The sequence below is a fragment of the Echinococcus granulosus genome (assembly GCF_000524195.1).
Source record: "Echinococcus granulosus chromosome Unknown EG_S00097, whole genome shotgun sequence".
In the NCBI taxonomy this organism is placed as follows: Eukaryota; Metazoa; Platyhelminthes; class Cestoda; order Cyclophyllidea; family Taeniidae; genus Echinococcus; species Echinococcus granulosus.
Window position 1 is genome coordinate 73,487 of NW_020170477.1, and position 12,715 is coordinate 86,201.

The following is a 12,715-nucleotide window of genomic DNA, read 5'->3' on the forward strand; positions in this document are numbered from 1 at the left end:
TTTATGAACCGACAAGGAGGGAGGATCAGTAATTCATTACTACTCTATTAAAATATGCATCGCATTGCTGCAAAAAGCAAAGCCATTTCAACTAACTTCTTATGGGGTTGATAAATCCAATCACGACCGAGAAAGTGGACGAGAAGGGCTTGTGCCACCAGCATCTGCACAGATCTGAGCATGCAACCCCAGCCACAGTCAGAGACGCGAGTAGAGAGGGGAATTTTTAGGGCGATAGAAGGACTAGAGGCCGAATTAAGTACCGAGCTTCTTAGATGAAGGCGCAGAGCAGCAGTGGTCCTAAGAAGCACGCTGGTCGGTGAATCAAGGGAAGAGATGATTGGTTGAGTGGTGATAATAGGAATGGGGGGAAAGGAATCCCGGTAGGTAAACCAGAGACGGGACTGAAAGTCTGCTAGAAATGCTCCCATTTCACCATCGATATTATGCTTCATTTCGGCTAAAAGTAGTTCCATAATACAACAATTAACGAATATGGATGAAGCCCATCCAGGCAAACTTCTGAATGAACTTACAATTAGGGAAATCAAAATATTTTTTGCCAAGGAAGTGGACAGGAAGCCCAGGTAGAAATCGAGGCGTCAAGGAGACGTTCCATCCAAAACGCATTTGATTCCACAGTGACCTGATAAGATTAACAACTCCTGGATCATCTTCCACCACGTCTGTAATTGACGGAGAATTGCTCGAGGAACGGGGATATCCGTTCATTTAAGGAGGGCTGCAAAACTATCAACCAGTAATGCTTCTATGAGCACAATTGCTATCGAATAAAAGGAGCAAGATCTCAGAAAATGATATTTTACTTCAAATCGCAAGTGTACAGAAGAGCTGAAAAGAGTAGAGACGAGGGCGTTCATTTGTACAAATGTTTATTTCCAGGTACAATTGGTTCTGCCAGCATACCATGGGAAATGAAAAGTCCCGAGGGGGGCGAAGCATGAAATAAGTCGCAGCCCACATCCAAGTGGTACTGTTTGGCAATATCCACAAGACTCTAGGTAAACGATGGAATTTTAATTGATGAAAAAGAATACTTGCCTCAAATGTGCGTGGTTCATAAAGCGCCAGTGTATGGAGCATATTTTTGCTGAGAGCGATGTTGGATTGTGCCAGACCGGTGTAGAGAATCTTAGAAGAAGGAAGACCATGGTCCTTACAAGCGCGATCGATTCTTGAGTCCCACATGGAGTAAATGTCACGACGTCTGGTTTCTCGAACTGATTTCACGTGCATAAGGGCTTTCATAACTTGGACGCGTGCTAGGCGGAAGCATCTGGCAGTTCTTCCTCGAAAAAGCTGAAAAGTTTCCATGCGTCAGCATTAAACCAGTAAATTTTAGGGTGGAGAAAGCGGGTAGTGGATAATAAAACTGACTGAAGTACTACTTCAGGCAGAAAAATTTAGGCGGTAGAAATGGAGAAAAATATTATCCCCACTGCACGGAATGGTACTATATTGAAAATTCCAATAAGTATAGGGGGATAGGAGGTAGTCGAAATCGAGGCTCCAGTAAAAATTCGATCTAAAAGTAATTTCTATTTGGAGTAAAAAATGATATTAGCTGGTAGGGAATAAAATGGAACAATTCCAATAAATAGACACCACATTTGGTGGAGATAAATAACACTACCATTTAAAGGCATTTAAAGGTTGTCGGCCAGTAACGCAGTCCTGATGAGAAGGAGAAGCAAAGTGAAATAAATATTTCCTACGACCAAATCTGATAAAAAGACCAGATACCGCATCAAGATCGAGAATGGGAAGTGGTGATTTGCAAAAACAATAGCAGCACTTCTGACACTTTACTTACGAAGGAAAATCTAAGCCATTGGTCCTTCCTAAACCAAGAGTCAGATTGCTTGAAAGGATAGATTTTCCGAATCCCTAACACACTGGTCAGTCTCATGTTTTCAAAATAAGCGGATACTGCCAACGATTAAAAAAGTGCGTCAGCAGTGTATTGTGCAAATTTAACAATTGCTTTTTAAAATTGTATTTTCACAAATTAATGAGATGTAACATTCATTGCTTCGGTGCATCTTTTGGGTAAGGAGCTTTCAGTGAACATTAATCTTGCAACGGAGCAGTCGTCAGATTTCCCCGTGAGAGAAGTGATCTCAGAACATGAAGCACCCGAAAACTGCACGAGTTTATGTTAACCTTTAGTAATAAGCATACCCTTGCTGAATCAGTCTGTTCACTAGGAGGCTCTGAAGGTCAGAGAGAAAGAGCTAAGCAAGGAAGCCGCTGCACAACTCTACCTGCGTATTTTAACGTTATGCTGTGCATGAGTTTGCCACCAGGGGCCTGCTGATGGCGATTTTAAATTTTTGAGTGAGTTGACATGTACTGGGAATTATATTGATGCTTATTATGGGTATGTTAGTTACTTTTAATGTTTCTTTACATGCTATTTTTAATTGTAACTATATGGCTGCTTAAATGGCTGGACGTTGAATTTCACAGCACTGTATTTTCACAGTTTTGTGTGTAAAGGGTCTGTATTTTGCATAATCCACAGTTTGGCTTTGATCACCATAATAAGTTTGCTATTTTACTGAAATGTGCGGTAAGCTACTCGGCCGCTTCGCGCCTTGAATGTGATATTTTCGCACAACGGCATGGACAACAGCCATGCCAATGGCTCCTAGCTCTTCTAAGCGTATTTTACGTACGTTGTATCACGCCACCGTGGCTTATTGGAACTTGAGGAAATAGTCGGGGTGCTACATTTGTGGCAGCAGCAAGCGAATCCGATCAAAAAGGACAACTATCCCGATTTCGTGGCTGGATACTGTATCTTAACGTGGTAAGACAAAGGCATCTGTGAAGGGCTCTAACCGAAGGGTCAGAAAAGACGTCTATCTTCGACATCCACTCCAATCTTATCTTCAAGAATGCCATTAACAGCTTAGGCAGCACTAGACTTGGACAATTTTGAAAAGGCTGTTATGGAGCTGAAGATGTTAGTTGCATGAACAAGTGATTCCTGCTCCACCCATGTACTAGTTGAATGGAACCCAGGTAGAAAGCTGAGCTGCACTGGAATGGGAAGAAGGTGAAAAGGAGGATCAGGTGTGGAACACCGTACCCCTGAACTATTTCGGCCAGTGGTCTTAAGGACAGCAATTGATATACGAGATACCTTCGTTGAAGTGCATGGCTCGGCCCTGATCAGTATGGAGTCAGCAGAGTTTTCTTTCCCCAATGCAGTTCACAATTAGGACAAAACGCGATAGACATCAGTGAAGTTGGGGTCAAGTGCCTTCTTACATATAAGAAAATCGAATGACTAGCGTTGTTTGCTGCACCCCGAGACTTCCCTAAAGACAAAAGAAGTCATGATACTCGGGTGGAATATGTATATTTGGCATATAGAAGGCACTAGGGCTACTAGCATGGCCCGAAATCTACGCCACCCAGCGAGGTACAATGGTATAGATGGTGATCAATTACCAAAGCCGACCGTTAAGCAAACCACTAATGTATTACATTGCTAGCTCGCGGATGGTTTTTAAGGCATCGTCTACGTTGTGATGATCGTCGCTGAAGGTTGATGAAGGAGAACTTCAGGCACGACGCCCAAAAAGGTAAAGGGTGCTACGCGGTGACTGTTTTGGCACGCCAATGCTTGAGTCTCTACGTGTTGTGCTTCAGTTCGACACCATGCCCTCTGTGCTATGCTACTAACCTTCCATCTCTTCTGCACGTTAATAGTACACCTTCCCCCTTACTGCTCTGATTTATGACTGCTTCAGGGAAGGTTTAGGGCGTTACATCTTGTACCAATTATTAGTCTTATTGCTATCTGAGTTGGTTTTGCATTTGTCCATAACTTTGAGGATTTAGCATAGTCATCCCCAAATTAATCCCGCTAATAAAACGAAAATAATGTCACAAGTCAACTCCACCCCGTCAGTCATCGTTCCATATATGACAAGACTTAGCATCGTCTTAGTACAAAACTTTATTTCAGAGCAGCTTGGCATTATTATTTATGGCACTAGAATTATTTTTGGAAAATGCGAATTATATTCGTGATCTTAGTAATAAATGCAGCGTGTACGATGCATAGGCATTGCTGCCTCCACCTCCTCAGCGAATCGTCGGCGGTAAAGCCACAAAAAGTTGTCAGCAATCACCGAGTTGCAAATTGTTTCCCTATCTCCCTCTCGCGAGAGTAGCTCCTGAGTCTTCTGGACCAGAATCTTCAACATAAAAAGTAAATACAAAACAACCTAGATGCCCCTTTTCGGTCTACCGGCAACGCATGCGATGTAGAGTAAAGCCACATAAAAGTGTCCATTTATGTGGCGTTGCAAAGTGAACCTCTATCCGCAGTGTTTGCTTATAGACTGCAAACCTCCTCCACCAATAATTGAAGTCTAGATAATGGGAAAGTACTGAGAGTTGGATGATTAGGCGGTCGTACTGTCTCGGGTAATTTGAAAAAAAGTATTATTTACCCGCGACGCTCGAACAGAAAGAAGACACTTATCAACGGATAATGGACCAATTCGTCATTATTTGTTGAGTATCAGAGCGAACATTAAAGCCTAAACATGAGGCAGCACAGTTGCTTCTTCTCAGACTGACACAACACCATCGAACCTGTCATTTTCAGTGTCTGGTAGGAATTGGACACTGGATAATCTGTTTTGCTCAATTATCATGCCAATTAGAGGGTGAGAGTAACCCCTTGACGAGGGAAGCTAAAGAGCCCAGTCCAAAATATCAAAAATAAGATTTCAAATCAATTCTAACCCCTAGTTTAGACCAACTCTAACACTACCAGAGACAGTATCAACTGACCCCTAATGTTGCAGCACATACTTTGAAACGGAAGGATTAAATATACGTTCGTCTTGTACGAAACGAACTAACCACAACTGCTTGAAGACAGGCCCCACGGATTTCCACCTCCCAAACGGAGCTGCTGCTGAGGTGTTCATCTTAAAAAAAAGAACAAATTGAGGCATGGAGAGTACTGTGTCAGAAATCCCAAAATAACGGCGACTCTCAAATCTGCCTTTAATTCCATATAACAGGTAAACCTGACACCTTTGTAGTGTCAGCTTTTATACGACGAAGATCGTATGTGAAATACCAGTCCTGAAAACTAATGTTTGAAAAGGCATGTCATAGGAGTCAGGTAGCATTTGTGCGAATAGATTCAACTTGGTAGATACATCGTTAACTAAAGTAACGCAGATACTAGAATCAAAACCAGTCACTTACTATTCACCAGTTTGGACATCAGGTCCTCGTCATAATTGAGGACCCCGAAGTAAGCCAACACCTGTGGCACTCTGCAATGACATGAAGTGGTAGTATTACGTTAACCCCTGTTGCGTATCTCAAGTACTTGCTTACCTATAATCAGCAAATGCGGTGAGGGAGTCAATGTCTGAGAAATGACCGTACGATTTCCCCTTGAAGGCCAACCACAAATCAGCGATGAGAATTTGTGCACGCTTGTAGAAAGTGACTACAGGGGAGAGAGGAGCATAATAAAAGACGGCTAATTAGTTACTGTGAACGCGGAGATCCAACATACCATTGCGTCCTTTGTAAACTGCTCTATCCTGGAAAGAAGGGAACTTATCGCACACCAACTGAAGCAATTTCGCTGCTGAAGCCTCACAGACCTTAATGCAGTTAGTAAAGCAGCCACCAAAGTCATTTAACAGGGTCGTCGCGTGTTCATGCATGATCTGTAGACGCGCTTCCAACAGCGGTATTTCCACATTCGGGTCGTCAGCTCGGAATATCGATCGAGACCTCTCTAAGGTGAGATTGGAGAGGACTTTTGGGTCCAGGAGATTTATTCCTTCCTGTTAGAGAAGCCAAAACACAAACTGCTTCATAGTCACCTCAACCCCAAGCGATATGGGTCATTTTGGAAGTCGTTTCCACCAGTATGGCTTCTTTTCATGAGAACAATTCAGCTACTTCTAAATCTATCATTGTGGCTGCCGGTGCTAATTCCGCGTATATGGAGGAGATTAAATCAAGAAGCAAGCAAACCTTGGCGTTGGACCATCATCTCGTCCACAGTCCAATGCCGCCGTACCAGGAGAATTCAATAAACTACGGTCATATGACCGGACATGCTATCGGAGAATTGAATTACACATGCGCTAACACCAAACGGGGTGCTTTACTAGTCAAAGGTACACAGCGTTTATGGAGGAAGGGACAAACGAAAGTGGGAGTCTCCATACATCCACTACCGATTCCCTACCCCCCTTCCATCAACGGCAATCGGAGTGGGAACAAAGGACATCCACCCAGCGCAGAGGAAGTACCACCACCACTGCAACAATGCTCATTTGTATTTTTCTCAATCGTTTCATCTCTACACTCCCCAATGCTGCTCGAAGTTTATTAGGACAGCAGCAATGGTCGACTCCTGAAAGGGCAGTTATACCAGAGCAGTCTAGAGGCCTGTTGAAAGTTTTTTTGCTTACCCTCCTGTTTGTGGCAATCACCTACTACATGTGGACCTTCTTGAAGGACTTTGCTTGCATATTGTGTATCACATTTGTGGTTCTGGCACTCCTCTCACCCACCTAGAACGCAATTTTGCCGTTTTCGTTACCACTTTTGTATCCTTGTTTCCATTAAACTATTGAGTTATAAGTTGAACTGTACCAAATGTGTTTATCCAACTTTTGCTTTGTAATAATGGACATTAAGACAATGCAATCTTCAAACCTGTAGCACACCAGAAGGTCTTTGTTCGCGTTTTGCAGTCGGTTTCGATTCCTTCAAAGAACAGATACGATACTCGGAATAAGGCACTGTGCGGCAAAATGATGTGTTTTAATCGCATAGGTTACTGCATGGGGTTTCTGGGGCCACGATTGAGCCTGAAGCCCTGCTCGGATCACCTATGACACCCCTTAACATGACCTAATACTTGAATACTCGGTTACGATCAGATGGGGACTAATGGCGAGGTAAACCCGTTTACGCATTTACCTCAAGAGCACGATTGACTGCTGCACAAAGGGCCATGTAGCCGGTGTAAGGTTGTCCTTTGAAAGTTACCACGTACTTGGGAACACCTTTTTCCGTCCAGAATGAGAAATTCAAAGAGTCAACCAGAAATACCCTTAAAAGACAAAATAATTATGCGACTGAGAGGTGTATGTGAGTGATTTAAGTTTAACCATCTAGTGTAAATACTAATTGCAGTCCGACAAGAACTGACTACGGTTTGAGAATTCACCAATGAATTAATAGACTTGCTTTTGGTTAGAGTATTGTCAAAATGGCCCGTGGCTTTTGCGATAGTCATGAGATGCAACAAGAGAATGAAATAACAGACATCCCTACCAGTTCACAGTAGATGAGCTTGCTGCTTTCGGATGCATGTCTTGAGCATGCCAAGAATCGTAAAAAAAGCCACTCTTCAAGTCAGCATAAAGCTAAAGGTGGAGTAGCGGTTATTTCCTTGAATTTACCCCACCTTCTCGGCCAGAGATGGAATCGCCTTCTCATTGATTTTCACGTGGTCAGCATTCCGGCTTATGAAGAGAGCAGTCTCCCTTGGGGTTAGATCCATGTCTGAAGAGGTTAAAACAACAACTGAAGACAAGAATTAGGCTGGTGCGTGGTCATCTAGAGCAGGCACATTATGATGTCGCAAGAAACCCACGCCTACGGTCACTTTTCAAAAAAGGAAGAGGGAAGCAAAACCCCAGGACTGAAGCCAATCCATCCACAACACCTCATCAGAAGACCCTCTGATGTGATAGTTATGCACAAACAACCAAAATCCAACACCAACAAACTCATTGCTCCGATTTACACTGAAGGCCAAACACTGAAGGCGATCCAAACAAGACACCACCTGATACTTTTCTTGAAGAGACCCTTTAAAAAAACATTCCAAGTAGTGGAAGGGGATTTATTAGGGCCATGGATTCATTGGGTCATAATAAGTACATATACTCATTTTTGTTTCAAAGGCAATGCCTCTTTATGTTTACTTATTCTTTTATTTTTGCTTGTTTTCAACTTGCGTGGGGAACTAGCCACACGGATGAGTAACCATATAAATAGGAAAGCCAAGGGAAGGGCAGCATAAAAGGGTACCCATGAATTCAGTACATAATAAAACTGTCCCAGGCTGGCGCCGGCTGTGGACGAAATGGTCTCGACGAAATCTCCAACAACGAGAAGAAAAATGCGGTCAGGACGCAATTCTGCATAGGGCGGAGTCATTGTAAGTTTAAAGTACTCAATACACTCGTCTTCGGAGCTCCGAGACGACTTCCAACTAAAGAATCGAGACACAAAAGACTGCTTGGAGTAAGGGAGACAGTGATCAGGAACAGACGGCAGTCGACTGATAAGAGCATGGCGTTTGGCAATGGCTTTTATATAAACTTCATAGCCTCCAAAAAAGAAAATCGCCATCGCAGTAGTAATAATTGCACCAAATTTCCGATAAACAAGGTAAATAAGAAAAGGTGAGAAGGCAAATGCATATTCAAAGGGAATTTGCAAGGAGAAAGCCTCATTTTCTTCAGGAATGGGTTCGATAAAGCGTGAAAATATTTCATTGACAGAATCAGCGGAGGGAATGGGAAACTCAGGGTTCTTTTCAACGAAACGCTTGATGAGCAGGATGTCTTCTTTGCGTAGCTTGCATCGAAATCCAACATCCACAGAGGTAAGGGACTCGAACCCTTCAGGAAACGCAGCCTGCAGCTGCTGCCACAATGATCGTACTAAAAGGGTGTGTGCGCGATTAAGGGGCCCTGGTTCAAGGGGCTTTTTATCAGGTCTGCCGAATTTATCACTACCGGGGAACATTTCAAAGGGGTTTATTGTGTCTGGCCTGCACAAAGTGCAGAGACACGCCAGAAAAAGTAGCCACGAAGGTGAGATCTAAACAAAGATAACAACAATAACTGGCTTAAATAAAGTGCCACAGATTGAGAACAAAGGCCGAAAAGAATTCTGTGCGGCAAACTTTTATTCAGCTAAAGGCAAATGTACAGGTTTATTCCAATTCTTCCTCAATCTGGTTCCTCGCAAGCAAATTATTTGCGTCTAGAACCAACTAAATTGAGTGAATTCGGATTATTAATGTTAAGTAACTACCTTTCTGACCTCAGGCAGTGAAGTCACCAATTTCGAAAATATTCCAGGGCTAAGTGATTGCTGCAGAACCTGCAAAAGCTGGGTGGGTTGACCGCACACAACAACTGCGTATGCAAAATGCTTGACAGCCTCATCGGTATAGCCAGTAGTGAGTGCATTTTCACCCTGCTGAATCTGTTCCAGAAAGAATTTGTGTATCGCCCTAGGATCATTCATGGAAGGAAGAACAGGCATTGATGCTCTCTGCGCGGCAAGTGCTCTCGCTCGCCGTCCTATACATAAAAAATACTAAAGCCAACAGTTGGAATTACTCTTGGCAAGTTTGGCACGAAACTCTGGATCGCTTCGGCGCTTGCGATCAAAATAAATACAGTAACCAAGAAACCCAACTACAGCTCCAGCAAGTGTAAGTTTCAGCAGATCCCTCACCATGTTCCACGACTAAATCTAACCCAACGCTAATGGCATTATTAGCCAATTGAAATCAAGTAGTGAATAATGATACTGTTGAAGCATATAATTTCAAAATATCAGTTTATCACTGCACAGAAAATAGCAAAATGCTCATGAAGACACTTTTCTAAGGAGTAAAAACTGTAGGTAACAAAGGATCTGGCACTAATAGTGGTGTTGTTTTAAGTGGGATATTTTGATTATGGTAAGTGGTTTGGACTAGTTTTCTGAATTAATATAGATGTTACATTATAACTAATTAATTTTTAAATTTGTTGCACAACGTTTTTTATGATTTTTGGGAAATTTATCTTACGTGTTCACCTCAGGTATGCCTTCGCCCCCAAAACCCATACTTTATTTTTTTAATGCTACTTCGAGGGAAACGGTTAATGGACTTTGAGCACCCGCTCGCTCGTCTGACTCTAGCTTATGCAGGAGTTTATATATAAAATGAAAAACTGTAACTGTAGCATCCCGAAACTTCCCTGAAGACGAAAGAAGACACAATACCCGAGCAAAATATATATTCAGCATAGAGAAGTTTTTTGAGCTATTGGCATGACCCGAAGGCCAGCCCATCCAGAGAGGTACAAGAAGGCTAATTCAAAGTACAAATGTGGTGCCTCACCAATACCGAGGGATAAGCCACCATTGTATTACAGTAATAGCGAAAAATGTGTTTATAGTATGTGTGCAAAATCGGTGAGAGGCAGTTTTCTCCCATAGGAAATGACGAGAAATGAATTAATATACCCTGTTCCTTTAACTCAGAGAATAATACACTATAGACCGGGAGTCCTCCCTGGACCTCTTAGAAGTCGTAGTAGCGTAGCACCCCAAGGCATTCGTAAAGACGCAGCAGGACAATAATAACTTGGCTCGGGGCTACAGGCATGGTCCGGACGTCCGTCCACCCGGTGAAGGCACTGTGGTGGAGGCCCTGAATGGCCCCTCTTTGGAGTGTCGTCTCCGGGGCTCCCACTGGTTAACCCCACACGTCAGCCACGGCATCCTATTCGGTGCAGAGAGATAAACACTCACAAGTCAACCGTGATACTTGACCTTAACGCCCCAAATCCCTTCTCTTCAATTCTGCTGCATCTAAAGTTTCATGCTGTGTGAAAACTGTTGTTGGGGGGGGGGGGGGACAGAGGAATGTGCTGGACATCACTTATGCCCATCACAAGCGGTAGGAACTCTAGCCTAAAAGTAGGGTCATATAAGGAAGAACGGGTGTTAGCATGATTTCTTTTTCCCACTTTAGTGCTGTTCGGCCATATCTGTCTGTGTTCCGTTTAGATATCGCGTGTTAACACAAATAATATCTTCATTCAGGTACAGTAACAGGTCCGCTGCGAAATTTCGCGGGTGATTCAAGGCTAGTGTTACTTTAATTATTAATAGCATTCCTGCATAACACAGGACTGAGGAAGTTGGCTAAGGTGAGCGCCACTTTCAGCCCTTCTGTTATGGGCTGTCGCTGATTTTTCCATCCGTAGCAATCTGCGTATCTGCTCCGCAAAGGTTTGTCACCCAGAAGTAGAAATCGGAATACTTGTCCTTTAAGATAAAGTTAGCTTTCTACTACCACCGATGTAGCATTCTGAGACTTCTCCGAACACAAAAGGAGACCTACCACTGGGGCAGTTTATGTACTGTCGAAGTAAAGTGGGGCTTGGGTTTACAGGCATGACCCAGAGTCCAGGCCGCCTAGTGGAGGTACAATATCGGAGCCCCTACATAGCCATTTACCAAAACTGAGAGTTAAGCAAACAACTTATTACATTAGTATGGCAGAAAATGCATTGTCGGCGTACAGAACTGCTGAGTCTACTGCCGTAGCCGGAGGCTATCAGCGAACGGAAATATGATCTCCGACGGCTCATTCACCCGCACATTGAAACGCAGTTAAGCGAATTATCAAAACGTTAAAGTAAAGCTTAGAATGCTATGATAACTTGAAGTTATGTTTTTTTAATAAAAAATTAAAGTGGAATGCTTAAGTGGTATCTTGGTCAAACTTTAATAATGAGAAGGGAGTGAGGTCACGAGGTTGAATTATAAAGGAATTAATTTAAAAATATCATTTTTTTCACACTTCCTTGCGTCAGTTAGAGTGTGGCATTCTTAAATCCCCCTTTTGTCCCATGCAAATAGGTTCCATTAAACATACGGGCAAGTTTGTAACGGAGACACCTACGGTACCCGTATAAAAAGGTTATTTAAGCGAGCATGCAATACCTCCTCCACCTTTACTCTACTTGCTTAGAGGCCAGATGTTTCAGGGGTGTAGATGCAAAATACCATTTCTGTTAAGCCATTCCAGACCTCGCCTTTTTAAAGGTGACTGCTTTTGCTCCAGCCTTGTTACGACATATGATGGGGATACGAGATGGCCTCATTGTGCAGCGCTGTCCAGTCGCCAGGACTATAAGAATAGCAGTTTCCTCCCCTCTTCACTGCTGTCCGCTTCCCCATTAGGACGCAACTGCGGATCCAGAACCAGTTCAATTGCCAGGTTGCACCATTGGCGTTGAAAACGAATACCATCATTGTTGAACGCAAATTCGATGACTGGAGCGACTGGTTCGTAGGATGCTCAAGGTGGGAAACTGACCAAGAGGAGGAAGAAGCTCAAAGGAGGAGAGAGAGGCTGTCATGCATTAATAGAGTGTTAAACCTCATGGTTGCATTTCCACTAGGTGTCATGGGCTTCCTCACTACTTCAGAACGGACTGAGGTGGATGAGAAGAGCTAAATCAAACAAAAAACTACAGAACTTCCAGCTACTAAGGTAGATTTGCTCCTGCTTCAGATGCTAGATGAAGTTTAAGCCTCTAATAGGCCAATAAATTAGGTAATGTAAGGGTGTTGGCACAGTCTACATTACTTCCTCCAATTAGTGCCTCTCCCCCCATTAAAGTGAGGGCACTTGGGAGGAAGGTAGAACTGTCTGTCTAGACACAATGTACTCAAGTTACGAGGTCGTAGACTTATCACCTCCGATCCCCCTTTCGCCCCACCCCATCACTCCACTCCTTTGTCGGCGTCATCACTACCTGAGTCAGAAATGGGTTAACGAAAAACATTCACATGCATTCTAGAGCTTTCAGTGCCA

At 43.2% G+C, this 12,715-nt stretch overlaps 3 protein-coding genes across 3 annotated transcripts in view; all 3 read right to left on the reverse strand. All coding sequences in view use genetic code 11, as the record gives it.

The window, feature by feature from the left end:
* Window positions 1-1,930, reverse strand: part of EGR_08132 (Cysteine protease ATG4C) — a gene marked incomplete at both ends in the record, with an annotated part of 15,686 nt that extends 13,756 nt beyond the window's left edge. The window contains 5 exons of the mRNA XM_024497381.1: window positions 97-460; window positions 537-686; window positions 908-1,018; window positions 1,059-1,320; window positions 1,835-1,930. Coding sequence (XP_024348177.1) covers window positions 97-460; window positions 537-686; window positions 908-1,018; window positions 1,059-1,320; window positions 1,835-1,930 — 983 coding nt within the window. The remainder of the gene's footprint in view (window positions 1-96; window positions 461-536; window positions 687-907; window positions 1,019-1,058; window positions 1,321-1,834) is intronic.
* A 2,137-nt stretch (window positions 1,931-4,067) lies between these two features.
* On the reverse strand, window positions 4,068-7,594 carry EGR_08133 (hypothetical protein; the record flags this gene model as incomplete). The annotated part of the gene is made up of 7 exons (XM_024497382.1): window positions 4,068-4,232; window positions 4,909-4,976; window positions 5,263-5,333; window positions 5,398-5,512; window positions 5,582-5,858; window positions 7,009-7,141; window positions 7,494-7,594. The coding sequence occupies 7 exons, from the start codon at window positions 7,592-7,594 to the stop codon at window positions 4,068-4,070; spliced, it is 930 nt and encodes a 309-aa protein (XP_024348178.1).
* Window positions 7,595-9,040: 1,446 nt separating this feature from the next.
* Window positions 9,041-9,573, reverse strand: EGR_08134 (Mitochondrial import receptor subunit TOM20; the record flags this gene model as incomplete). The annotated part of the gene is made up of 3 exons (XM_024497383.1): window positions 9,041-9,100; window positions 9,142-9,413; window positions 9,453-9,573. The coding sequence occupies 3 exons, from the start codon at window positions 9,571-9,573 to the stop codon at window positions 9,041-9,043; spliced, it is 453 nt and encodes a 150-aa protein (XP_024348179.1).
* Window positions 9,574-12,715: the final 3,142 nt, after the last annotated feature.